This window comes from Hippopotamus amphibius, chromosome 8 (assembly GCF_030028045.1).
Source record: "Hippopotamus amphibius kiboko isolate mHipAmp2 chromosome 8, mHipAmp2.hap2, whole genome shotgun sequence".
NCBI lineage: Eukaryota > Metazoa > Chordata > Mammalia > Artiodactyla > Hippopotamidae > Hippopotamus > Hippopotamus amphibius.
Window position 1 is genome coordinate 78,832,474 of NC_080193.1, and position 27,845 is coordinate 78,860,318.

At 41.3% G+C, this 27,845-nt stretch overlaps 1 protein-coding gene across 1 annotated transcript in view; it reads left to right on the plus strand.

The window, feature by feature from the left end:
• DNER (delta/notch like EGF repeat containing) overlaps positions 1 to 27,845 on the plus strand; it is a 317,177-nt gene that overhangs the window by 186,029 nt on the left and 103,303 nt on the right. The window contains exon 6 of the mRNA XM_057746038.1: positions 11,225 to 11,378. Within this exon, the coding sequence (XP_057602021.1) occupies positions 11,225 to 11,378 (154 nt within the window). The remainder of the gene's footprint in view (positions 1 to 11,224; positions 11,379 to 27,845) is intronic.

A 27,845-nucleotide genomic window follows, 5' to 3' on the forward strand; every position in this document is an offset into this window, starting at 1 on the left:
TTTAGGGTCAGTGCAGTTGGGATGATGGGACAGCTCAGGGTAGAATCTGACTAATGCTGAGTTGTTTCATGAGTTAGACAGGATTCCTTGCCTTCCTTCCCTGAAGTCCTCAGAAAGCCCTTACTGGGGGTATCATCTTCATGGACAATTGCTCCTCCATTAACTGGGAGCAAAAAGATTCCAGAGCTTTCCAACTTAAGGAAACAGACTCTACTTCTTGACCTTGCCATGTGTGGAATACTGGTTTAGAGAGATCTTCTGCATGCTTACCCATAGAGTCTGTAAGCAGGAATTCCACTCTCCCAGCCAAGGCCTGGGCTGGGTGTGCCCTGCTCATGACCCTGGGATGCTGGGCAAGCTGAGAGGCAACCAAGCCTTCCCTTGGCATAGGAATGGCTGAGCCCTCTCTTCAAGAAAGCTGGATTGTTCAGAGGGAAGTATGCTCAGTTATGAGATTCATATTGTCCACAGGAGAAGACATGTCAGTCCCTTAGGGCAAGGAGAGCTTTTCCTGGCACTTGGATGTGAAATGGATTTCTGGAGTGGGACTTCATATATGGGGACCCGGTGATGTGCACACAGTGTTCTCCACAACATCCTTATGATAAATGCAGTGGAATATCCCACAGGGAGAAGCTGGACACAGGATGCTGAAATGTGATTCTCATGGTTCAAAGTTTTATCTTTCCTTTCTTGGGATTTAGCCAAACTCTTAAAATAAAGCAACAAATTTTTTATTATGGAAAATTTCAACTTGTTTAAAAGCATGGAGAGTCATTTGGCAAACTACCATGTCTGCATCGCCTAGTTTCAGCAATTACCAACTCATTAGCCAGAGTTTTGTCCTTTCAGATGTTCCAACATTTAACTATGAATCGCCCAAAGGTTGTTTGGAATCAGGCTGGTCTATGATGGAAGTTGAAATTGGCTTTGAGGTTCTCTTAGCCAGGAGTGGCGTAAATCATCTCTTTTCCATTTTCAGAGGTTTAGCCCCCTTTTTTTTGGCTTGGGATTGTCATCTTAATCCTTGTTCCAGCATCCCCTTTAGTATAAGATGTGGGTGAAGAATGTATAACTGGTTCTGGTTCTATTTTAATAAAACACAAGATCATCAGATATAGACAAGGAAGTAGAAGAGGACCCTCATCCTGCACAGAACCCTCCCACAAGTCTACCTTTAAGAAGTTGATTATAAAGTGAGCTTAATTCAATGAACACTCAAATGCCTAATATATATGAGTAACTAGAGCCCCAGATGTCAGTGACCTCCAATTCTGGTGAAGAATCGTCCAAAGTTTCCAAGTCTGTCCATGAATGATTAGGGATTTTATGTACAAGAGATGCCCTCAGCCCTCAGGAAGGACATTTTTACTCTCTTTTGACACCTTATTTGAATAAATTTGTTATTATTCTTAAGGCTGACGGAATTTAGGATCAGGGAACCAAAAGAATAGTCAATGATGCTGATAGGGATGACAGCCAGCAGCAAGGGAGGAGGTAGAAAAACTACAGAGATCTGGAGGTAGAAATAAAATACCACTGTCATTGGGGGTTATTTTAGAGTAAGGGTGAAGGACATCCCCACATGGGTCTATGGTATCCACATATCATCATGGTGATGATAGGACAATATGCAGCTGTGAGTGGAAAAGGATTTGGAACTGGACGATATGGGTTTAAGCCTTGACCTTACACTCGCCAGCTGGGACACCTTAAACAATTTATCTGACCTCTCTGTCGAGTCTGTTCTCAATTCCTAAAATGGATCCGGGAACACCCACCTGACAGATGTGGTGAAGATTAAAGAGATAATTCAATGTGAGCAAGTGCTGTAAACAATGAGCTTCAGGGTCTAGTTGGCTGCATTTTTTTATGTTCATGCTGATGTCACTGGGACACCAAAAAGAGATATGTATTTTCTGTATACTTTGTTTAAGGGAGAAAGTAAACAAGACTTTATAAATTCTGACTCTGAAAGAGAGAAATAAAGCTCTCCAAAAAACTTCTCTCTGGGGTGATTTGTTCATGACAAGCAGGCTTTACTGAGAGGTGAAAATTGCAGAGAATGAGACAGAAAAAGTAAGCTGGGGCCAGATTGTCAGTGACCTGTGTGCCATGCTGGGGAATTTAGACTTATTTATTCATGCATTTGGCTCCGTATTTTGTAAAGTATTGAAATATAAAAATACAAAAAAATGTTAGAGTCAGAGAAAATACAAATTAGAAAGCAATATCCTAGTTGGAAGAGGAAATAGTCATATAGGTCACAGAGCCCTAGAATGTTGTAAAAGTTGAACTTCCAATAGACTCAGAGCATACAATAGCCAAATCAAAAAGGAAAAAAATGGGCAGTCACATCTCAATAATTCATGGGGACAAAACATCAGTTTTCATGACTAGTAAAAATTTCAAATGAGTGAATTTTCTTGGGTAGGACTTTATAAATGAGGTGGAAAATGATGTATGGCATATAGGTTCTTGCCAAAGTCCTCATGGTACATCTGATAGTAGATTTAATAGGGATGTTTCTTATAGGACCTTTCTCTTCTCTTTCCCTACTTAATTTTCCCCATAAGATTTATCACCAAATTTATTAATTGTTAATCATTTTGTTTATCTTCAGTCGCTGCCACTAAGAATGTAATCTCCATGAGAGTCTTGTTTACTTCTGTGTCCTCAACTCCCAGAACAGTGTCTGGCTCTTCGTAAGTGCTCAATATGTATGGGGGAATAAGTGAACACAGGTATGACTGAAACTTTTATGAGCTAGAACTGTTCAAAATAAGCTTCTACCACTGTGTGAAAAGGTTTCATTACTGTACAAATGGAATATCTGACTTCAAGCTATTGAGAAAAATTGAAATTCTGTGTTGGTTTTACAAATTAATCTCTGAGGATCATTTTTCATTTTACCTGAAAAAATATTTTTACCTGTAAATATGCAAGAATTTTGCAAGGAAGTCCCTCTCTGTAACTTAACTATGCAACTAATTTTAACTAAGTCCATTTGTCTCTTATGCTGGTTAAATCAGTTGGACATAGGTTAGTGCTATCATAGTCAGTGGGTTAAACTCAACGTTGATAGAATAGTTTACGCATCAGTGATCAAATACATTTTTTTAATAATGAATACACTAGAAACATAGTTTCCTAATAAGTATTTATAGCCCCTTACAAGTCAACGGTCTTGAAACTATTAAAAAATACTTTTAATATTATAGGAAAGCTCTTTGTTCTTAGAAAATAGACTTTGGAAGAAATCTAACTTTATAGACAGCATGACATAGAATACACAAAGATTTAACTAAAATTTTATGGTCACGAGTATGTAAACATTTGTTAATCTTCTTCCTCATCCATCAGTCAAAGTTTAAGAATCAGTTAAGTTCTTTGCTTGGTCAAAAGCAATTGTTTCAACAATTCCTTAAGGTTTCTTTCAAGCTTCCTGCTTAAAACAAAACAAAATATGTGGCTTTCATTTAGCTTTAAATTCATTCAACTGCACTTCAATTAAAAAAATATATATAAATCAATCAATGCTAAACTGAAAGATATTTGATTTGGGGCTTTTAATAATTTGTTTTCACAAGCAACGTATTTTCCATGGAACTTGCCAGATGAATTATATGCAAAATGTATCCCACAAGTGACCAAAGAAATTTATCTGCAAAATGGAATGACTGGATACAAACCAAGTAGATTTTAGAGGACAGCTGCCAAAGATAATGACATGGAATAATTTCTTATGATGCTGAGGCCCAGTGTGGAACTGTGTGCACTGGGTATGCATAGCTTTTACATTCAGAGGCGGCCATAACGCTGCAGATGCTCAAGGGGCTGCAGACAGTCCCCTGCAGACATCATTGCTGTGTACCATTGTCCATCTGAGCAAGGACAAGATTTTCCTTAGAAGACAGTTCTATTTTTTATTTTTATTAGTAATGTATATACGTCAATCCCAATCTCCCAATTCATCCCACCCTAACCCCTATTTTTTTATTTTTAAAGCTGGAGTAGCAATACTCATATCAGACAAATTAGACTTTAAAGTAAAGACTATTACAAGAGACAAGGAAGGACACTCCATAATGATCAAGGGATCCATTCAAGAAGAACATATCACAATGGTAAATATCTATGCCCCCAACATAGGAGCACCTCAATACATAAGGCAAATGCTAACAGCTATAAAAGGGGACATCGACAGTAACACAATAATAGTGGGAGACTTGAACACCCCACTTACATCAATGGACAGATCATCCAAACAGAAAATAAATAAAGACACACAAACTTTAAATGACACATTAGACCATCTCGACTTAATTGATATTTATAGGACATTCCATCCAAAAACGACAGACTACACCTTCTTCTCAAGTGCACACGGAACATTTTCCAGGATAGATCACATCTTGGGTCACAAATCAAACCTCAGCAAATGCAAGAAAATTGAAATCATATCAAGCATCTTCTCAGACCACAACGCCATGAGACTAGATATCAATTACAGGAAAAAAACTGCAAAAAATACAAACACATGGAGGCTAAACAATTCACTCTTAAACAACCAAGAAATCTCTAAAGAAATCAAAGAGGAAATCAAATAATATCTAGAAACAAACGACAACGAAAACACAACAACCCAAAACCTATGGGACGCAGCAAAAGCAGTTCTAAGAGGGAAGTTTCTAGCAATACAGTCCTACCTTAAGAAACAAGAAAATTATTGAATAAACAACCCAACCTTACACCTAAAACAACTAGAGAAAGAAGAACAAAGAAACCCCAAAGGGAGCAGAAGGAAAGAAATCATAAAGATCAGAGCAGAAATAAATGAAAAAGAAAGGAAGGAAACCATAGCAAAAATAAATAAAACTAAAAGCTTGTTCTTTGAGAAGATAAACAAAATTGATAAACCATTAGCCAGACTCATCAAGAAAAAATGGGAGAAGATGCAAATCAACAGAATTAGAAATGAAAAAGGAGAAGTAACAACGGACACCACAGAAATACAAAAGATCATGAGAGACTACTACAAGCAACTATATGCCAATAAATTGGATAACCTGGAAGAAATGGATAAATTCTTAGAAAAATACAATCTTCCAAGACTGAACCAGGAAGAAATAGAAACCATGAATAGACCAATCACAAGTACGGAAATTGAGGCAGTGATTAAAAATCTCCCAACACACAAAAGCCCAGGACCAGATGGGTTCATGGGCGAATTCTATCAAATGTTTCAAGAAGAGCTAACACTTATCCTTCTCAAACTCTTCCAAAATATTGCAGAAGGCGGAACACTCCCAAACTCATTTTATGAGGCCACCATCACCCTGATACCAAAACCAGGCAAAGTTGTCACAAAAAAAGAAAACTACAGACCAATATCACTGATGAATATAGATGCAAAACTCCTCAACAAAATACTAGCTAACAGACTCCAACAACACATTAAAAAAATCATACACCATGAACAAGTGGGGTTTATCCCTGGGATGCAAGGCTTCTTCAATATACGCAAATCAATTAACGTGATACATCATATCAACAACTTGAAGGATAAAAACCATATGATCATCTCAATAGATGCAGAAAAAGCTTTTGACAAAGTTCAACATCCATTTATGATAAAAGCTCTCCAGAAAATGGGCATAGAAGGAAATTACCTCAACATAATAAAAGCCATATATGAGAAACCAAAATCCAACATCGTTCTCAATGGGGAAAAACTGAAAGAATTCCCTCTAAGAACAGGAACAAGACAAGGGTGTCCACTCTCACCATTATTATTCAACATAGTTTTGGAAGTTTTAGCCACAGCAATCAGAGAAGAAAAAGAAATCAAAGGAATCCAAATTGGAAAAGAAGAAGTAAAATTGTCACTCTTTGCAGATGACATGATATTATATATAGAAAACGCTAAAGACTCTACCAGAAAACTGCTAGCACTAATTGATGAGTTTAGTAAAGTAGCAGGATACAAAATTAATGCACAGAAATCTCTTGCATTCCTATACACTAACAGTGGAAGAGCAGAAAGAGAAATTAAGGAAACTCTCCCCTTCACCATTGCAACAAAAAGAATAAAATACCTAGGAATAAACCTGCATAAGGAGGCAAAAGATCTGTATGCAGAAAACTTTAAGACATTGGTGAAAGAAATCAAAGACGACACAAACAGATGGAGGGACATACCATGTTCCTGGATTGGAAGAATCAACATCGTGAAAATGACTGTACTACCCAAAGCAATTTACAGATTCAATGCAATCCCGATTAAATTACCAAAGGCATTTTTCACAGAACTAGAGCAGGAAATCTTACGATTTGTATGGAAACGCAAAAGACCCCGAATAGCCAAAGCAATCTTGAGAAGGAAAAATGGAGTTGGTGGAATCAGGCTTCCTGACTTCAAACTATACTACAAGGCCATAGTGATCAAGACAGTATGGTACTGGCACAAAAATAGTAAGGAAGATCAATGGAATAGAATAGAGAACTCAGAAGTAAGCCCAAACACATATGGGCACCTTATCTTTGACAAAGGAGGCACGAATATACAATGGAAAAAAGACAGCCTCTTCAATAAGTGGTGCTGGGAAAATTGAACAGCAACATGTCAAAGAATGAAATTAGAACACTTCCTAACACCATACACAAAAAGAAACTCCAAATGGATTAAAGACCTGAATGTAAGTCCAGACACTATAAAACTCCTAGAGGAAAACATAGGCAGCACACTCTATGACATACATCAAAGCAAGATTCTTTTTGACCCACCTCCTAGAATCATGGAAATCAAATCAAGAATAAACAAATGGGATCTAATGAAACTTAAAAGCTTTTGTACAGTGAAAGAAACCATAAACAAGACTAAAAGGCAACCCTCAGAATGGGAAAAAATAGTTGCCTATGAAACAACGGACAAAGGATTAACCTCCAAAATATACAAGCAGCTCATGAAGCTTAATACCAAAAAAAGCAAATAACCCAATCCACAAATGGGCAGAAGACCTAAATAGACATTTCTCCAAAGAAGACATGCAGAGGGCCAACAAACACATGAAAAGGTGCTCAACATCACTCATCATCAGAGAAATGCAAGTCAAAGCCACAAAGAGGTATCACCTCACACCGATCAGAATGGCCATCATCACAAAATCTGGAAACCACAAATGTTGGAGAGGGTGTGGAGAAAAGGGAACTCTCCTGCACTGTTGGTGGGAATGTAAGTTTGTACAGCCACTATGGAAAACAATTTGGATGTTCCTTAAAAAACTACAAATAGAACTACCATATGATCCAGTAATCCCACTCCTGGGCATATACCCAAAGAAAACCATAATCCCAAAAGAAACTTGTACCATAATGTTTATTGCAGCACTGTTTACAATAGCCAGGATATGGAAGCAACCTAAATGCCCATCAACAAATGAATGGATAAAGATGTGGCATATATATACAATGGAATATTACTCAGCTATAAAAAGGGATGAGATGGAGCTATATGTAATGAGGTGGATAGAGCTACAGTCTGTCATACAGAGTGAAGAAAGTCAGCAAGAGAAAGACAAATATTGTATGCTAACTCACATATACGGAATCTAAAATGGTACTGATGAACTCAGTGACAAGAACAAGGACGCAGATGCAGAGAATGGACTGGAGAACTTGAGGTTTGGGGGGGGCGGGGGGTGAAGGGGAAGCTGAGACGAAGCGAGAGAGTAGCACAGACATATATATACTACCAACTGTAAAATAGATAGTCAGTGGGAAGTTGTTGTATAACAAAGGGAGTCCAACTCGAGGATGGAAGATGCCTTAGAGGACTGGGGCGGGGAGGGTGGGGGGGACTTGAGGCGGGGGGAGTCAAGGAAGGGAGGGAATATGGGGATATGTGTATAAAAACAGTTGATTGAACTTGGTGTACCCCCAAAAAAATAATAAATAAATAAATGAAAAAATTTTTTTTCATTTATTTATTTTTTATTGAAATATAATTGATTTACAAGGTTGTGTTAGTTTCTGGTATACAGCAGTGATTCAGTTATACATATATATGTGTGTGTATATATATATATATATATATATATATATCTCAATATATTCTTTTACATGTTCTTTTCCATTATGGTTTATTAAGAGATATTGAATGTGGTTCCCTGTGCTGTGTAGTAGGCCCTTGTTGTTGCTCATTTTTATATATAGTATTTTGTATCTGTTAATCCCAAACTCCTAATTTATCCCTTCCCCACCCCTTTTCCCTTTGATGACTGTAAGTTTGTTTTCTATGTCTGTGAGTCTATTTCTGTTTTGTAAATAAGTTTGCTTGTGTCATATTTTAGATTCCACATATAAGTGCTATCACATGGTAGTTGTCTTTCTTTTTCTAACTTACTTCACTCTGTATGACAATCTCTGCTGCAAATGGCATTATTTTGTTCTTTTTTATGGCTGAGTAGTATTCCACAGTATATATGTACCACATCTTCTTTATTCATCTGTCAATGAACATTTAGGTTGCTTCCATGTCTTGGCTATTGTAAATAGTGCTGCTATGAGCATTGAGGTGCATGTATCTTTTCAAATTTTAGAGTTTTCTTCAGATATATGCCCAGGAGTGGGATTGCTGGATCATATGGCAACTCTATTTTTAGTTCTTTGAGGAACCACCATACTGCTTTCCATAGTGGCTGCACCAATTTACATTCCCACCAACAGTGTAGGAGGGTTCCCTTTTCCCCACACCCTTGCCAGCGTTTGTTGTTTGTAGACTTTATTGATGGCCTTTCTGACTGGTGTGAGATGATAACTCATTGTAGTTTTGATTTGCATCTCTCTAATAATTAGCGATGTTGAATATGGTTTCATGTGCCTGTTGGCCATTCCTGTGTCTTCTTTGGAGAAGCATCTATTTAGGTAGAAGACTTCCAGAAAAGGAGTTTCCTAATTACAAGGTTGCCTTCTAATAGTCCTTGATGAGCTTTTCCCAGCTTTCGACTACAAAGTCTATAAAACACGCAAAAGGGAAAAAACTCACAACATCATGAAAAAAACAGTTAGGAAGTCAACTATTGCTAGAATGCAGAGGGAACTTCCGTTGCCACAAGGAGGTGTGAGATGATAGAAATAGAAGGCAGAAAATTTATCTCTAACTTAAGTAGAAAAAGCCATTGCTTTTATTCCAATTGTTCTGATTTCTAAGATATAATTGAAGAGTGTATCCTTAAACTAAAGAGGACTTGATTATGCAGTTTATAAGGATTTGTCATATTCCCTTAACAACAACAACAACAACAATAACAGCAATAAATTCATCTAACAAATGAAAGACACCTACATAAAATCTGGCTGTCTTGGTTGAGCTAAATGTCATGTTTGACTGTCTGGCTTCATGGTTGGTTTGCTGAGGTCAGAGTTCCATCCACTCCTGGTTTAGTCACTTGTGACAAGGGGCATCCTCTTATGGTGTAAACCATGATCTCTCCATGCAAGGGACAATTTTTTTTAGAAAAGGAATCTGTGGGGGTAAGGCAAGTTAGGTGGAAGGCATAGAAATATAACTACAAATAGAATGCAGCCGTTGAACAATTTTCCCTAATGACCTCTGTGGGTTTTCCTTCCAGGAATGTAAGGAGTCAGTAGTAGGAAATTTAAACATTCAATTCACATACTGATAGGTTAGAGATAAAAAGATGATTTTTTAAAATAGAAGCTAAAATGGCATTTAATAAAATTTAATCATCATTCCAAGCATTCTACTTAGTGGGTAAATTCTACAAACCTTCCTCTGAAATTAGACTTGTCCTGGATGTGCCACCAAGGTAACCACGAGGACTAGAGAAGAGAAGGTGACATTATCATGATTTGCAATTGATGTTCCCTTTTTTTGAGGAGGGGGTTGTTTTATCTAGAAAACCCAAGGGAATCAACTAAAACCTCTGACCTGTAATGAAAGCTCAGGGTGGTGACAGGTAACATAACATGTCAGTAATAATTGCTGGCAAGTATGACGGGTGTTACAAGAAAGGGATGAGGAAAGGATCTCATTAGCAATAGCTACAAGGAAATCTAAACATTCCAGAGTAAATTAATCAAGAAATGGACAAGAAATGTAAAACTCGATTAAGAGACAAAAAAATAATTAAAGAAAAGAGAGGATAACCCTTTTGTTTCTTAGGAGAAAAGAAGATGTTGTGTAGTGCTTGGTGGTGGGGCGGGCACTGGATGGGATCCTGAGTTAATAACACCTGGAGGAGCTGAGAGAGTGTCTGTAAGATCAAGGGCAGGAGGCTGGGCCCCCCACCTGCTCCAGAGTGAGGGAGGTGGGGCTGGGAGAGACCATGGGCGGGGCTTTGAAACACCTGCTTGATGTGTGGGGCTTAGGGAGAACGGGCAAAGTGCTTCTGTCTTCTTTGTTTTTATTTTTTTAAACAGTAAGTTTTATTTATGCCATTCTCCTTTGCCTCCTCCTCGCCATTCTTCATGAGAATCTGCAGTCACATCTACACAGGCTTCTAAGACAGATCTGTGTTTCTTTTCGACACATCGCCACCCTCAGGCCAGCATTAGGAAGAGAGCAGGAAGGCTCAGTTTCATTTGGATTTTACAGCTGCCTCAGAGATTAAGCTTCCAATCAAATGCAGTCCTCTGGGTCTGAGTTATGGTCTTTTACTAGTGTAACAAACCAAACAAAATGGTTCCTTTTATTTTCCCTTCTACTCAGGTCGTCGGTGTAGCTGCACACTGAGGCTCCTTTACAGGGTGATTTGGTAAATTCTCTCCGTGCTCTGGAAGGTGGGCTCAGTAACATATTGATGTTTTTGTTGCAAGCACTATCTATGCTGAAGGATTTTAGTTGGAGTGACATCTAATTTAATGACTGTAGCACAATATATCTACTCTAGCAAACCTCATTTCCGTATCAGCTCAGCGAAACTTTATTTTTTGCTTAAAATAATTATTCCTTCTATTTCTGGTTTAGGAAGATTGAAAACCTTTGGGAAACATATGAATAAAAATATGTTTAAACTGTAAAGAAATAGACTGTTTCTCTTGAAGCTTTGATTTTAATCTGATCATGGTATAGGGGATATGATTAAAATACTCAGTGTTGGTATCATTATAAAAAAAGTGGTATATTTGAACTTTGAGTTTCACAGTCAACACATACATTTTAGAGGACTGAAGTAAAATACACTGTACGTTTGTGTTTTAGGCCACTTTTTCCTGTAACTGTGATGATCAGTACACGGGAACTTTCTGTGAAGAATTTGACGCCTGCCAGAGGAAACCCTGCCAGAACAACGCGAGCTGTGTCGATGCGAATGAAAAGAAAGATGGGGGCAACTTCACCTGCGTCTGCCTTGCTGGTAAGGTTTCCATAGTTAATAGTTACTACGAGTCTCTCTCTGTAGAACAGACCCTTGTTAATTAAGGATGGTTTAGCAATACATTGTCCAGCTATTGGACGGGTGACTTTAAGATCTCTGTTGGTTCCATCAGCCCATGCTGACAGGAATGGAGGAAGGAGTTTCCCACGGGGATAAACATGGTGTCCCTTGGCTGGCTTTCTGACATTAGGATGCTACTGCCTTAGCGTTCCACCATTCTTCTTCTGGGATAACGATATTGCTGGTCACATAGAGGCCTGGATGTTTCAAAGGCAATTCTGCAAATATGTACTGAATGTGGGCTGGCAGTGTGCTGAGTGATTATGCCAAGTCACTTAAGAAGAATGTAGGCTAAACTATGCAGGACGTTAGGCAATGCCACCCAGTCCTCTCATTTGTGTTAATTTCCTTTTGTTCATGCATGTTCATTAGCCCAAGTTCTTGGAACAACGTCTAACACACTGAGGCACGTCTTTAATGTTCTTTGGTTAGTATGGGGGATTTGTGGATCCTACACGAGACTTTCAGATCCTCGGAGCACAAAGAGTGACTCTTAGGACAGTGCAGTGGACAATGTGTCCACAGACTTCTATTCTCTGGCAATCATCTTGCTGAGTCACGGCTCAGCCAACTTGGTTATAAACCCTTAAGGAGCAGGAATGGCATTTTACCAGTGAACATTTTGATACAGCTATTTTGATGCAGCTTAAAAGCAAACACCAAATTTCTCCTTTTTTATCATGAATAATATGCAAAACTTCCCTTTTCCATCTCATCCCGTCACTGACGTCTGCCACTGGGCAGGGATTCAGGTGATGTAGGAGCTGGGGATGGAGAGAGGGGTGGAGTGAAGTGGGAGTTGGGGTGATTAAGTGCTCACTGTAAGAAGCAAGGCCCATCCATGCATAAATTCATAATAAAAAATGTGAAAGTCCTTCACTCATCTGTCCCGGCCCAAACTTCATAAAATTGTAAGGGTAGGTTAAGTTTGGTATGCTTTTTCCAGACCAGTATTTGTGTGCATGTGTGCGAATATGTGAGTATGTATATTTCTCTTGTAGATCAGATGATTAAGTATTTTTGTATATGTTTTAAAAAAGTAAAACAAAGTGGTTATAATATACATACTGCTCTATGACTTACTTTTTTTCAGTGTGTATTTATCAATAAATCATAAATACCCTTCCATGTCAGTACATATGGGGCTACCTTATTCATTTTAACAATTTCATAGTGCGTCTCCTAAATTTGTATCTCCAAGTCAGACTACTGCCTACTTGCCATCTCCGTTCAGATATTCCAGGCCACCTTAAGCTCAGTCATTCCCAAACTGAGCTTATCATGTCCCTAGCTCCACACAGCTCAGCTTCCGGTGTTCCGTCTATTTCTACAAGCCAGGAGCCAGACATCTGCAAGTCACCCTAGGTGCCCCCCACACCCTGTCCACATCCTTTCTGCCTCAAGGGTTCTCTGTCTTACCACCTAAAGACTTCTCAAATCTACCACCTCTCTGCAGTCCCACTGCCACTGCCCCCAGGCTAGCTGCCTTTGCCTCTTGTCTGTGTAGCTGAGATAACCTCTCACTCTTTCTCTGTCTGCTCTTGACCATGCTGCACACTGGAACCAGAGTAATCACGCCAAAGTGAGCCCGGGCTTTTGTTACGTCAATTCCCCCAGACTCTCCACTCTCCTGGTTGGTCATTTTCCAGTGCAAATCAGAGGTAGTTGCTTTCCACTTAATCCTCTTCTTCCCGGTGCTCTTGGGATGAAAACCAGTGTCCTCAGCCTCGTTCTCCTCCGTGATCTGTAGCTCCCCCACTTTTCCAGCCCCATCTCACGCCCTGCTCACCTTGCTCTGGGACCAGCTACCTTGGCCTTCCATCTCCCTGCCTGCTGCAGCTGCTGCAGGATCACCTCCTCTTCTTCGTGCCTGGACAGCTCTCCCTGCTGCCTCCCTTTTGCCTGATTTCTATTTTGGACCTTGTTAAAGGCACCCTTTCCTTGGGAAATCTCAGCTCAATGCTTCAATCTAGGGTTCCTGCCCTTTCCTCCTTTATAGCTGGGCATTCCTTTCCTTCACAGCTCTTGTCTGTTTTCACTGAATGTGTACACATGTGATTCTTGGATTCCTGCCTGTCTCCCCCCACCCCTCCCCGCCCCCCCGAGAGTCAACCCCGTGAGAGCCGGGCCTGAATCAGTTCCATTCAGCATTGTGTCCCGCTGCATCCCACGAGTCCTGGATGCTCAGACAATGTGCTGATGAGATGAATTAACGAAAGAGTATGAACATGGCCTGATGTTTTAAACCATTCCTCTATTGATGGGCCTTTGAGATAGTTTCAATTTCTCTTTTATAAGTGATGCTGGGACAAATAAAGATCCTTCTATAAATAGTGTCAGTCAGGGCTGGTAGGTGGAGCTTGTCTCTGTTTGGACTGAAATGATTTCAGTTTGATACTTTATCCAGGGCTATTCTCAGAGGAGGCTTCTATATTTTTTACAGGAACTCAGGTGCACAGAATTGGAATGACCATAATGCTGGGTTCATGATACTCTCTCATCTTGCCCATAGTGTGCTTTTATATGTTTACTTAGCTATTTTAATATGCAGTAATCACCAGTGGAGCCACCACCAAAAGCAGAAGTTAGACCTGATAACTAATCATATAATCTCCTCATCAGCCCATCCCTAGGTCCCTGTTCCCCATGCAGAACCAACAGTCACCCTGAATCTTGAGTTGATCTATCCTTTCTTTTCTTTTTTATATGATCTTAACATTTACATGTTTTTATAGATTTTATTTTTGTTTTAACTGTTCTCAAATTTATAAAAATGGTATCATGCATGAATCATGTTATGTTATCATGCATGTAATTGTCTGGTGCTTACTTTTTTCACTTAATACCATATTGCTAAGATGCATCTATATGGTTGCATTCATTCTTTTGGATTGCTGTATAAAATTTCATTGCTCTGTTCTCCTGAGGACAGGCACCGATAAGCGTATTCTTGTGTGTCTTCTGTTGTGTATGTGCTGGGGGTTGCTTTAAGTTGTAGCTAGGAGTGGAATTGCTGGAACATAACGTATATGATTGATCAATTATAGGCGGTCATGCCACTTTTCCAAAGTGATTGCATAAATATACACTCCCACATGAACTGCATAAGCGATCTTACAGATTCAGATCTTCCTCAATGTTTTGTAGTGTCAGAAGTTTTCATTTTTGCTAACTGAATGGGTGTAGAAAAGGTACCTCATTGTGGTCTCTGTATTTTGCGGTTCACCAATGGTGTTGGGCTCCTCTTTCTTTGGTCACTGTTTTCCTGTCTCTTACCCAAATTTGTGTGTGTGTGTATGTGTGTACTCTTCTCGGTAGTTTGCAAGAGTTCTTTGTTTCTTTTTTGTTCTAATCATTTGTCACTGTCAATTGTATGAATTGCAGATATTTTCCCCAAGTTTGTAATTTGTCTTTTCACTTTGAGGGATTTCTTTTTAATTGATGTATAGTTGATTTACAATGTTGTGTTAGTTTTAGGTGAATAGCACAGTGATTCAGATAGGTATTCTTTTTCAGATTCTTTTTCCTTATAGGTTTTTATAAAATATTGAGTAGAGTTCCCTGTGCTATACAGTAGGTCCTTGCTGGTTATCTATTTTATTTATAGGGATGTGTATATATTAATTTCAAAACTTTGAGGGATCTTTTGATGAATGGGCATTCTAATTATATTTTGCAAGCTTTACTTTTCTAGTTACTACATTTTATGTCCTCTTTAAGAAAATATTTTCCTTCCTAAAGATCTAAAAGATATCCAAGTATATTTTCTACTAGGCATTTAAAAATTCTAGTTTTCAGCAAAGGATTTAATTAATGTGAATTTGATTTTTGTATATATGATTTGAAATAGGGATCATTTTATCTTTCACTATAACTTTATTTTTCTGCTTCAAAAATACTCCATTTCTATAAATACATAGTATATGAAACTTATACTGTGCCCCCTTCTCTAGAAAGCTGCTGATAGAATTTGTAATGACTGCATACTTCATACCTTTTTAACTGTGTTTATTCTCATTTTAGGCATTTTTGCACTGTCAGGGTTTAACCATTGATTTGAAATTTTCAAAAGCACTGTTAATTATTTTTTGCTTATTAGTAGGGAGAAGAATTTCACCTTTATCATCTAAGATGATTTAACATCTTCCATGTGGATAGCACATCATGGCTTTTTCTGGTGTTTCCAGGTGGCACATATAGTTATACAGCATTCTCCTTGGTTCTTCTAATAACAACAATAAAAATAATACTTTGACTCTCAATTGGCTTCAGGAACAGGGAGTTGTGCTAGAAGAACTGGATTTTGATAATTAGACTCAGGGATGGCTTGGTAATTTCCAGTAAATTCATTAGAATTTTTCTGGAAGCTGAGAGGCGGCAAATGGATCTTGATTTACAAAGTGATCATCTTTTCTTTCTTCTATTAAAACAACAAAGCTATTTGATAACACAAGATTTATAAGTTGTTATTGTTTTAATAAACTACTTTCTGACAGTTGTTCTTTAATTTCCTGACTATTACAGGGTTAAACCTCCCCAATTTTCATGAAATAACACACAGTTTTATTTTAGAGATGCATACCTTTGTACACTGGTCACAGTTTAAACAACTTTACATAATCTCCACTGACAGTCACATCGTGCTGTTTTCTGAGGTTCTTGGATGGCATAGAGTTTGCAGAGTTGTCCACCTATGAGAAAACCCTAGCACGTGAAAGAGATTCTTGTGTAATAGAAATGGGAAGCAGCTATAGAACCACAGCAGCTATTTAAAATCTTTTTTGCTTTCCTTGAATCTATAGCTCTGTCTTCATCTCTCTCACCTTCTACTTTATCCAAAGGTGGCCTCACATTGGCTGGGGTCTCAATCATCCTGCTTCTGTCAGGGTCTCCCTGACTCCCAGATGCTCCTTCACTGGCCTTTCCCGGAACTGGGGCCGTGGGATTCCCTTCCCCATAGCCTCCATTTTGCTCTAGAACATCACAAGCCAAGGCAGAAGAGATCTAGGAAATCTGGTACCCAACTCTCTCTGCTCAGCCACCTCCTGACTTGTTTCTGCAATTCTCTTAGACAGGTTTCTACTTCATTGGTTCCCATGTCCTGTGGGAACAGCCCCTCTTTCCCCTTTTAGCATCTAGCTCTATCTCTCCATCTGCTTTTTTTCTTTCTCTTTTTCTTTTTTTTAAAAATAATTTATTTGCTCTGTTGGGTCTTTGTTGCTGGGCATGGGCTTTCTCTAGTTGTGGCGAGTGGGAGCTACTCTTAGTTGCGGTGCACAGGCTTCTCATTGTGGTGGCTTCTCTTGTTGCAGAGCACGGCTCTAGGCGCACGGGCTTTACTAGTTGTGGCGTGTGGACTCAATAGTTGTGGCTCGTGGGCTCTAGAGCGCAGGCTCAGTAGTTGTGGCACTCAGGCTTAGTTGCTCTGCAACATGTGGGATCTTCCCGACCCAGGGATCAAACCCATGTCCCCTGCATTGGTAGGTGGATTCTTAACCACTGTGCCACCAGGGAAGCCCTGCTTTTTTTTTTTTTTTTAACTTTTTTTCTTTTTGGCTGCACCATGTAGCATATGGGATCTTAGTTCCCCAACCAGGAATCGAGCCCACATCCCCTGCAGTGGAATCTCAGAGTCCTAACCACTGGACTGCCAAAGAAATCCCTCTCCATCTGCTTTTTACTGTGGTACACACACACATGCACACACACACACAGACACACAAATGCATGCACACACTAATAGCTAGTATTTATTCAATGTAACCATGTGCCAGAGCTGTGCTAAGTGCTCTCCAAGGCTACTCTTAGAACAATCTCAGAGTTAAATGCTCTTAATTATACCATTTTTGTAGATAAGAAATCTGAGGCACAGGGAATTTTGTAACTTGGCCAAGAATATTAGAGGGTCGCTTGACTGTAGTAACACACCAATCCCCAAATCTCAGTGGCTTCCAAGCAAAGGTTAAATTTCCGCTGTGTCATGGTTGGATGAGGGCACTTGGCCTCCAAGTGGTAACTCAGGGATCTGGAGGGTCTTGTGTGATGCCCTGAGAGCAGTACCTGGACATGTCTTGCCATATGCCTTTTGTCAGAATTTGATCACTTGGTCCCTAGAGGCTCTGCCCGAGAAGAGGAGTCAGTGTGGCAAACATTGTCATGGTCTCCGCCTTGCCGGGTACAGATGCCAGTAACCGTTGGGGCTGGGATTTGAACCCAGGTCCTCTGCCAGCCTCCCAAGCCCACAGTCTCAATGGTCTTATTACACTCTTTTCCTGTGTGTGCAGCCACACTGCGAGCTGGGGACTTTCCTGGTACAAACATGCGATTTAAGACCATGTCATGCTTTCAGCTTTCTCATATCAAACAAGACTCTTCCTAAGAGAAGAAATATTGGGTCATTTTATCCCCAAAGTGGGACTGAATGCTTGAAATGAGGGATTTTCTACTTAGTTTAGTTCTGAATGTCCTTTAAAACCTTATGTTTCCATAGGAAAACCACATTTCCTTTGTGCGAAAAACTGTTTATGGGTTAATTAACATCAATTAATTGACCTCTGAAGCTCCAGATATGCACATAGAAACTCTCCAACAGTGGGAAGTGTGTTTCGTTTTGAAAATTTATCCCACTGTGCTTTCATGTTTGCGAGTCTGATCGTGAGACATGATCTTGTTTGATGAATGAATTAATTCAAGCCAGGTTCTTGTCACCAGAGAACAAAACTTCTGCAAAGCGTTCACAGGGACGTTGTCTTGAAACAGTGCTCATTTCTCTTGAGAAGGGAATGTTTCTTGGTAAGAAAAAACATGATTTTTAGCCAAGAAGTGTCTCCAAAGTTGCTAATATTTTGACATTTTGCTTTAATTTCTACATCAAATACCAATACAAAGAGGATTTTTGAGTCATCAGTAATCCAGAAATGTATGAATATGCTGCATTGGCTATTGAGTCAAGTAATAAACTCTCTGCTATCGCTTTCATTTCAATTTGTATTATGAGTTCTTGGAAGCAGGAGATTTTTTTAAATAGTAAAACATTGATAAATGTCATATAGATGTGTGTACAATAGAAGATGAATTATAACTTATGGTCAATCAAATTTCTATTTTGGGGGGAATTTTTATCAAAGGTGATTGACATTTTTCTTTAAATATTTTTGCAAAAAGAAGGGGATTGTGAATAGCACCAAATACTGCAGGAGGTTACTAAGAAAGCATCAAATACTAAGAGGAGGTTACTGACTTTGGCAACAGGTTCATCCAAGCCATTGGCGGCCTCCTGTTTACGCTGATGTGATAAGGGCACCTCAGAAGCTTTGAGGTCTCCCTAAAAGACTACATATGGGGACAGAAGCAAGGGAGGGTGACTGGAAGTTACCATACACGCTAAAGGGCAATAACACATGTGGAGATAGTCACAGCCGCTTGGTTTTCATGTGGCTTAGAAGCTTCCCAAGTGACACTGGTTGTCAGTGGCCAGGTGACTGGTGACCAGGTGACCAGATATGGGCAGGATGTGAGAATGAGTGAGCGGCAAATACAGAATGCTCTGAAGATAAGGTTAGTGGCAGAGTTAGTGTGTGGGACAGAATTAGAAAGATCTCTTTTATTTTACTTTTAAAAATTATAACATACAGTGTATTAGCACAGGTTCTGGAGTCAGAATGCCCTTATTACAAGAATAAATCTCACACAATTAGAACTTAAATGTGGAATCTCACATCACCCCACTGTCATACTGTGTGGTACAGAATGAACTTCCTGGAAACTCTGCTTGTTGCCTGAGGCTACATAAGCCCCAAGTGCCAGAGTCAGGAGACCTGGTACTGTCTAGACCACTACCCATCCCACTTGACCACAGCCTCTGGAGCCAGCAGTCTCAGTCTTGCTTCCATCTTTACCAGTTTCTAGCTTAGCTCCTTGGGCAAGTTACACAACCTCTCTGGGCCTGCGTCTTTGACTTTTCAAGGGCTTTACAATAGCCCTCATCATGGCTGGTTATGAGCATTAAATGAGAACACAAGCTCCAATTCTGTTGACACATGTCTCCAGTACCTAGCCCTGGCACATAGTAGGTGCTTAATAAAAATGAATGAATGAATGAATGAGTAGAATGAGACAGAATTCTACCCAAAGTGTCCAGATGTCTGTCGAGGACTGGATTCCCTTACCTCTTCTCTCTTTGTCCTCTCTCCCCAGGCTTCTCCCTGTAACACATGTTGTGTTTTTCTCCTCCCACATCAGATTGGGGCTGACCTGGGGGTGACACTGCTATACTACACAACTCTATTTCTCTACCCCCGTCAGTGCCACACCCTGTGCTTTGCTCATAGTAGACATGGAATTTAACTTCTTTAATCAGGATTTATTTTATAAAAGCCTTCTAATTTCGAGAGTGTAATTTTTCCTCCAAAGAGCTATTACTTTTTCTGAAAAGAATAGCTGCGATGCATGTTCAGAACCACCACTGCCAAAATATTATAAGCATCGTACAAAGCACTTCTCAACTTCAGAGCACTTCATTGTTTCGCCTAATTGGTAATTTCAGCCTATTTTTAAAACTCATCACTTCTGAGGCGAGGGGAAGGTCATGTGTGTTCCCATCCCAGCTTCACTCTTTTAAACACTGAGTGGGGCTCAAATGAGCCTCAAGGTGCCTTTGAGTGTGAGTCAGAAACGGGTCAACTCCTCCTGGCAGATGAGCGCAGGTTTTAAAAAGTGGGTTAGTTCAGTTTCAGAACGGAAGGAACCTCAGAACTCGCCTCTGTACGTGAAGCATTGGGGGTAATGGTGGCTCCATGAGGATGGAGGATGTGACCAAGGTCTACCACAAGCTCACGGGGGAAGCGGGGTGGGGGGTGGGAGCGCAGCAGTCAGGCCCTGAGTCCATCTTTGGATCAGAGTGTGTTTACTGCAACATTTTCATCATCTGTGAATTTTCCACTAGTTATGAGTAGAGCAGGAGGTATGGGCATCTCTGACAGGCTATGAATGCCTGGACCGTGATGCAGAGAGTGCCGGTTGGGGATGTGGGAGAAAACAAAACCATAGCATGGCCGGCCTTGGATCCAGTCTCTTTTACTTATTAACTCTGCGACCTTGTGTGGCCCTCCTCACCTCTTTGCTCTTGGGTTTCTTCATCTTTAAAATCAGGGCTCGTTGTGAGGATGACTCATTCATTCAACAGTTACTTGTTGAGCATCTACTGTGTGCCAGGTGTTTTTCTAGGTGCTGAGAACACCACTGCGAAATAGCCAAGACCCTGTGTTTGTGGAGGTGGTGTGTTAGTGAGGAGATGAGTCAACAATATGCACGTGTTTGTTCTTTGAGGGGGGCGGTGTGTGTGTGTGGTCAAGGGAAACGGTCATAGTGATAGAAGCTAGGAAGAGAAATAAAACACAGAGAAGAGAAAGAACTGGGCGTATGATTGTAGAGGTGAGGCCTATCTGAAGGGGAAATACTTTTGTAGAGACCTGACTAAAATGAATAAAATGTGCTGTGAACAATGTGAATGGCAGAGGGAAGAGCATGTGCAAAGGTCCTGAGGCATGAGTATGCCTGGAGTGTGTGAAGGGCACAGAGCCTAAGAGAACCAGTGATGAGGCTTGGTGCTGGGACCAAGCCATGAGGAAGGACAGGGATTTTATCTTGAGAGTGACAGGAAGCCATTGTAGGGTGTGAACCAGAGCAGGTCGTCTGATTGCCCTCTTGAAGGGGTCATTCTGGAACCCTGTGAAGAATACACATAAGGAGGGAAAATTGGGAAACCAGTCAGGAGGCCGTTTACTCTCTGTGGTACTGGAAGTGGTGAGTTTTGGATTCGGGGGGTTGAATGTGAGGTGTGAGTGGGAGTGGGAGCTGTGGATGACACCAAAGCTTTTTTTAAATAGCAGTTTTATTGAGATAGAATCCATGTACCACTGAATGTACAATTGAATAGTTTTTAAAAATATATTCGCAGAGTTGTGTTAACTGTCACCACGGTCAATGTTAGAACATGTTCATTACCCAAAAAGCAGCCCTTTCCCCTTTAGCCGTCACCCTCTGAAGCTGTCACAAACACCCCCCCAACCCCAGCCTAGGCAACCACTGATCTGCTTTCTATCTCTATCGATATGCCTGTTCTGGACATTTCATAGACATTGAATAATATGATATGTGGCCTTTTGTGACTGGCTTCTTTCCCTCAGCATCATGTTTTCAAGGCTCATCCATGTTGAGCGTGTGTCAGTATTTCATCTTTTTTATGCCTGAATAGTATTCCATCGCATGGAGATGCCACACTTTGTTCATCCTTCACCCACTGAGGCATGTGGGTTGTTTCTGCTTTTTGGCTGCTGTGAAGAGTGCTTCCGGGAGCCAACCCTCTTGTGCTCGCCCTTCTCTCCTCCTCCGGGATCTCATGCTTCCACACTTTTCCGTCTTCCTCTCCTTGCCATCCCCCTCCCCTCCCCCATTCCCTTCCCAGCTTCTCCTCTGCAAGGATTGGAGGTCTCAACCTAAAACCAGTCCCTCGGGGACTTCCCTGGCAGCTCAGTGGTTGGGACTTCACCTTGCAATGCAGGGAGTGCAGGTCCGATTCCTGGTCAGGGAGCTGGGACCCCACAAGCCTTGTGGCCAAAAAACCAAGACATAAAACGGAAGCAGTATTGTAACAAATTCAGTAAAGACTTTAAAATGGCCCACATCAAACAAACAAACAAAAATCTAAAAAACAACAACAACAACCAGTCCCTGAAACAAGCAATGATTTCGTGAGTCCTCGCTGCTGTTCCATCTGCTCGACTCCCCTTCCTCCTCCTTCCCTCCTCCTCCTCCTCTTTCCTCGTCTTCATCACTGCTCTTTGTCCAACCTGTAATTTTCTACCCACTTCTTTAAACCTTCTTTCTCTTTATATCATGCATCTGCTTCTCCAGTGTCATTGGTGGAGTCCTTCTCACTGATTTCCAGGGCCCTCTCTTAGTCCTTGTCTCTCCAGCAGCCTTTCTCTCCTGGCTTACAGAGCACTGCCCTGTGTCCCTTCTGCTGGGACCTCTCCAGCCCTCCGCCCGCCTTCCTTTCATGGTTGCATCCCTAGAGCTCAGTCCTGACCCCTCTTCAGCTGCCTTCCCCTGCCTGGGGCAGCAGCCCCTCATTCTGAGCTGTCACCTCTAAGTGGATGGCTTCCAGACTCTTCCTCCCAGCCTGACCAGTCACCTCAGCCCCAGCACCTTCACTGGGCTTGGAGGGGTGCTCTGCCAACCCTCAGCCCCCTCCTCAGACTCAACCCCAGACCCTCCTCCCTCTGCCTCCCACATGTGCTTTGAAGCCTAGCTCTCTTCGATTGGCTCCAGGTTCTATCAGCAGTGCCATCACTGCCCTCATCTCTCAGGCTGGAAGCTGAGTCCTCTCTGTTGACTCCCCCGTCTTGTTCAGGTTTGCTCTGTTTCTGATGATTCCCCATCTGCCCCTGCGCGCTGCTTCCTCTTCCGTTGCCAGTGCCCTGATTCAGGCCTTGTCATCTGCTGCCGGAATGATGGCGATAAGCCCGTCACCCTCACCTCCATCCACGCTGCCTTGCTTACGACTGCAGCGCAATATTCCAGAAACTCAGACTGGAGCCCAGCTAGGCTGAGAGCAAAACCTGCTCCCACGACTCATTTTCTGTGTGACTTTGAGGAAACTAATCTCACTGGGTCCCAGCTGTTTTTCTCTTAATCGGGATGGGAGGCAGAATCTGCAGCCCCACAATGCAGTGGTTAAGTGATGCCCGCGGTGTGCTTAGAAGGGTACTTGGTGCACAGTGAGCCCTCAGCGAATGTCAGTGGCTCTTCCTGTTGTTATTATTTTGGAACCCATAGTTGAGTGCCCCGCACGAGCCCTTCTACTGCTTCCTCTGGCCAAAGATTCGGCCTCAACTCCTTCTGTGGCCTCCCTCTCTGGGGAGCTGACTTGGACCACAGAGGACCCTCAGGACATCCTTTCTTCCTCTGCTAAGACCTAGGAGAGCCGGGCCTGAGTGGGCCATTCCCTGCCACATTCCCTGCCTCAGGACTGGCCTGGCTCTCATGGACTTTCCAAACAAGCCTCATGAAGAGGTGGGAAAAGACACGTGAGGAGTAAATGAGTATGGGGTTTGCGGTTTGCGGTCCTGGGTTAATTCCAGGCTGAGTTACCCACTCTACCTTGCTCTCTGAGCCCAGGTTTTCTTGTCTGTGAAATGGAATAAAGGTGTTGACCTTGTAAGGGTTAAAGAGAGCGCACACACATGTACGCATGCACGTGTAAACATGTACACACACATGCACACACATGCAAACATATATATACATACATAAACACATGCGCATATGTGCACTTATACACACATGAGCCCACACCTGCACCCACACAGGCATATGCCTGGCACAGACCAGGTGATGCATAAAGGACACTGGTTTGTAGCCTCTAAGCACAAGTAAGAGGGAGCCCATGGGAAGGATCCGAGCTTCGGTCCTCCTCTGTCTCTCCCCCAGGCTGTGCCCATCCCCCTACACCCCATTTTGCCTGTCCCTTTGGAGTTCCCTCATTTTGTCTGGACCAGAGCCCCTGTTCCCAGGGAGAAGGGAGGAAAGTCTTAAGCTCTCTCCCCAAATTAAATAGAGAACAAGAAGGCACCAAGCTACAACACTCCTTCAGCACGGCCGCGCTCTGTTTAGAAACCTTCAAAGGCACCACGCCGGTGACCCGGCTCCTTGGCACATGGATTTGAGGCTGTCACGTCCTGGCCCCAGCCTTCCTCCCCACCATCCCACTCCAGGCAGTCCAGCCTCCATGACACTGCACATGCCTGACTCGGTACCATTTCCCGGCTTTGGCTCCCACTGTGTTTGTTTCCTATGAATGTGTCTCCTCTCCTGATCTGGAGTGTAAACTCCTTGCAGGCAGGAACTGTTTCCAAACATCTTTTAGATTCTCCATTTGTGAATGTTCACCCCCCACAAAATTCTTTCTGAGAGAATGAATGAATACTTCCTCTGTAGTTTGAGTTATTACACAAGTTTAGAATTCAACTGATAAATATCTGTCAATCCCTTAACTTGTCAGCTCCATGCTATAAGTTTTTGATGAATTCAATATTTTATCCCTTTTGCTTTCAATTTCTCAGAACATACTTAATGAAAGGATCTTTCTTAAAATCTCTTCCCCTTTGTAGTCACTAGATTAGGAGACACAGGTGTCATATGTAGTCTGGCCTATATTAATATCAATTATTTCTTATTTGGGGTCTAAGGAAATGGAATGGAAGAGATTATTTAAAAATAGCAATGCATGGTGCTTATGCAGTAATTAATTACTTTATAATGAGTACCCATGGCGTGCCTGGCTCTGTGCTTGGAGCTGGGGACAAAAATCACCAACACATACTCTTAAACAATAGGGAAGTACGATAGATCTGGAAACAGTGCAGTGACAGGTACAATAATTGAGCCTAGAGGCTCTCCCACTCATGAAAAGAAAAAACATGTGTCAACATACAGCCAGGAAAGGCTTTTTGATGTGATGTAATATTTGACTTTCACTCTCTGATCTTTTGCCTTTGTAATCTGCATTGTAACTCTTAAATGAATAATATTAATATTTAAAAAAAATGTTTGCTGCTGGTTTTCCAGATCAGTGGTTCTCCAACTGTGGCATGGACCTTTTATCAAAATCACCGGGAGGGCTTCTTAAAACTCAAATTTCTGGGCCCCACCCCAAAGTCTCTGATTCTGTAGGTCTGGGATGATGCTGGTGAATTTGCATTTATGGCAAGTTCCCAGGTGATGCTGCTGCTGCTGGTCTGGGGACCACACTTGGAGAACCACTGCTGTCAACTGCCTGTTAAAAACTGAGAGATCAAACAGTATTGGCATAATGCTTAGCAGTGTTAAAATCCTAAGTTATTGGGACCTCCCTGGTGGCTCTGTGGATAAGACTTCGTGCTCCCAATTCAGGGGCCTGGGTTTGATCCCTGGTCAGGGAACGAGATCCCACATGCGTGATGCACCTAAGGAGTCTGCCTGCCACAACTAAGACCCAGCACAACCAAATAAATAAATATTTAAAAAATCCTAAGTTCTTCATTCATTCAAAAATATTGAGCTGCCTACAATGTGCCAGGCTTGGTGCGGGCTATTGTGGATTCAAGGGTGCACTTGATAGAAATGGCGCCTGCTATTCAGGGTTGATCTCATTCATTACAACTGTCTTAAGAGCTGGTGTGATCATGATCCATTTCACCCATGAGGGGAATGAAGGTCAAAATCAATCCGTTGATGCGGTCACTCAGCTGATTATTGCATCACCACCCCAGACCTCTGATTCTCCAGCTGTGCCTCTTGCCTCTGTGCGTATCAGATGTGGTTACTTTTTTTTTTTTTCTAACCTCCAGGTTAATTTTTCTAATTCTGCGAAATGTCAGCTTCTTTTCATGCTTTTCTTTCTATCACATATTCCCATTTAACTATATTTTATTGATTGCCTTTCGCAGATGGGCCTCCTATATCTTCCTTTCTTTGCCTTTGGTTTTAAAATCATATTTGCATTTGCTCAGATGTGTTTGTTTTTCCCCCGCCAGCAGATCTTACTAGTTTTTTTTTCTTTTCTGTTAAATAATTTCTGCCTTCTGACTTTGAAATTGGATGCCTCTGAGGCCGAATGTCTTAATGGTGCACAGATTCCAGCTATTTATTGCTTGCTTCAGTGTGCTAATATTAGGCACTTCATTTCTGCAGTGGCAGCTGAGGCCCCACCCAGCTGCTGCTCTGATCCCCCCAGGGCAAGAGCTGAGGCTGGTGGGCTCTGTCCCTGGCATCAGGCTCTCAGCACAATTCCAGCAGCTTTGCCTCACTGCTCGGGCCAGGCTATTAAAAGACCAGGAATGTTAAAAATAGCTCTCACCACAATTCCCACCTTGGAAACTTTCAGGACAGCTCTGCAAAGAAACAATTAGATTCTACCTCACAGAGTCAAAGTCACTGATGAAGAGTCTTTTTATTTCAATAGAGAAATCATAAAAGTAAAGATCATACACACAAAAAAACTGTTGCAGAGAATGTTTAGAAAAACAGCTGATCAATTGCCTTGACTCATTTAGCTAACTTTGTTTACACTTCACATAATTTGCCATTGAACTCCAGAAGGTTTTCCTTCATTTGAAGAGTACAGCCAATAGGTAGTGAAATGGGGGTGCTGAGGCATACAGGTTTTTTTGTTGTTATATTGCTGACAATCAAGAGACACCACTGGAATGTGTTTTTCTCCAAACCATTCTGATATTCACAGGGAAACATAGCAATTTTTCTCTTTATATACACTGATAAATTTTAATTGTATTTTGTATTTAAATACAAAATAGTGTAAAATTAAATACTCCCAGCTTGCATTAGACCAAATATAATCTTGAAATGCACCCATTGAGTAGATAACTCAGTTCAATGCATTTCCTTAAAGGTGTCACGTCATCTTCTCCAGCTGGCAGGCTTCACTCACCAGCACATGTACTTTATTTCATCTGACACCATTTCTCATGGTCAGACTGCTTTAAAAGCACTCAGTCTAGAGCTTTCTCAATTGTCCCATATGTCCTTGAGAGGCATCCTTATACATATCCTGAGGCACAACTTTACTTATATCTTTTTTGTTATAGGAGGATGTTCTCCAAAAAGACAATAAAACCTCTGTGATTCCCTAAGAGATCAGCATTTCCAATAGTGTCTATTTTTGAAGCAATTATTTTACTTATAAATTGAATATCACAATTATAAATTCCTCAGTACCTTAAAGTTTTTAGAGTTATATAGTTTATTTTAAAGTGGTCTTCAACATGCTAGGAGTTATAAATATTTCTAAGGATTCTGATTTTTAAAAATGTTCTGAAGCTGTTGTTTCCCTGTTTTGTAAAGGATCAGTGTCTATTTAAGGGCAGATAAGAGGCATTGGGATAAAAGCAATTTTTTTTTTTAGTCTGAAGGACCAAGGTCTCATTGACCTAAACTGGGGTTTCTCAGCTCTGACATAAGGGATATTTTGGGCTGGATAATTCTTTGTTGTAGGGAACTGTCTTGTGAATTGTAAGATGTTTAGCAGCAGCCGTGGCTTCTACCCGCTAAATGCCAGACTGTCCCCAGGGGTGTGACAATAAACAGTGACTCCAGACATTGTCAGATGTTCCCTGGGGAGAGAGTCACCTGATGGAGAACTACTGACTTAAGGAATGAAACTTAAATAGGGGCTTTGGCAGGAGAAAGGACTTCTGTTTCAAGATATGTTGATGCCTATTGCAGGGAACTGTCGAAGGTGCTGAATGCTGGCTGGAGAAGCAAGACTGAAGTTCAGAAGAGGGTCAGCCTAGTTCCACCCATCCCAGTCTGGCTGAGGGAGCAGGG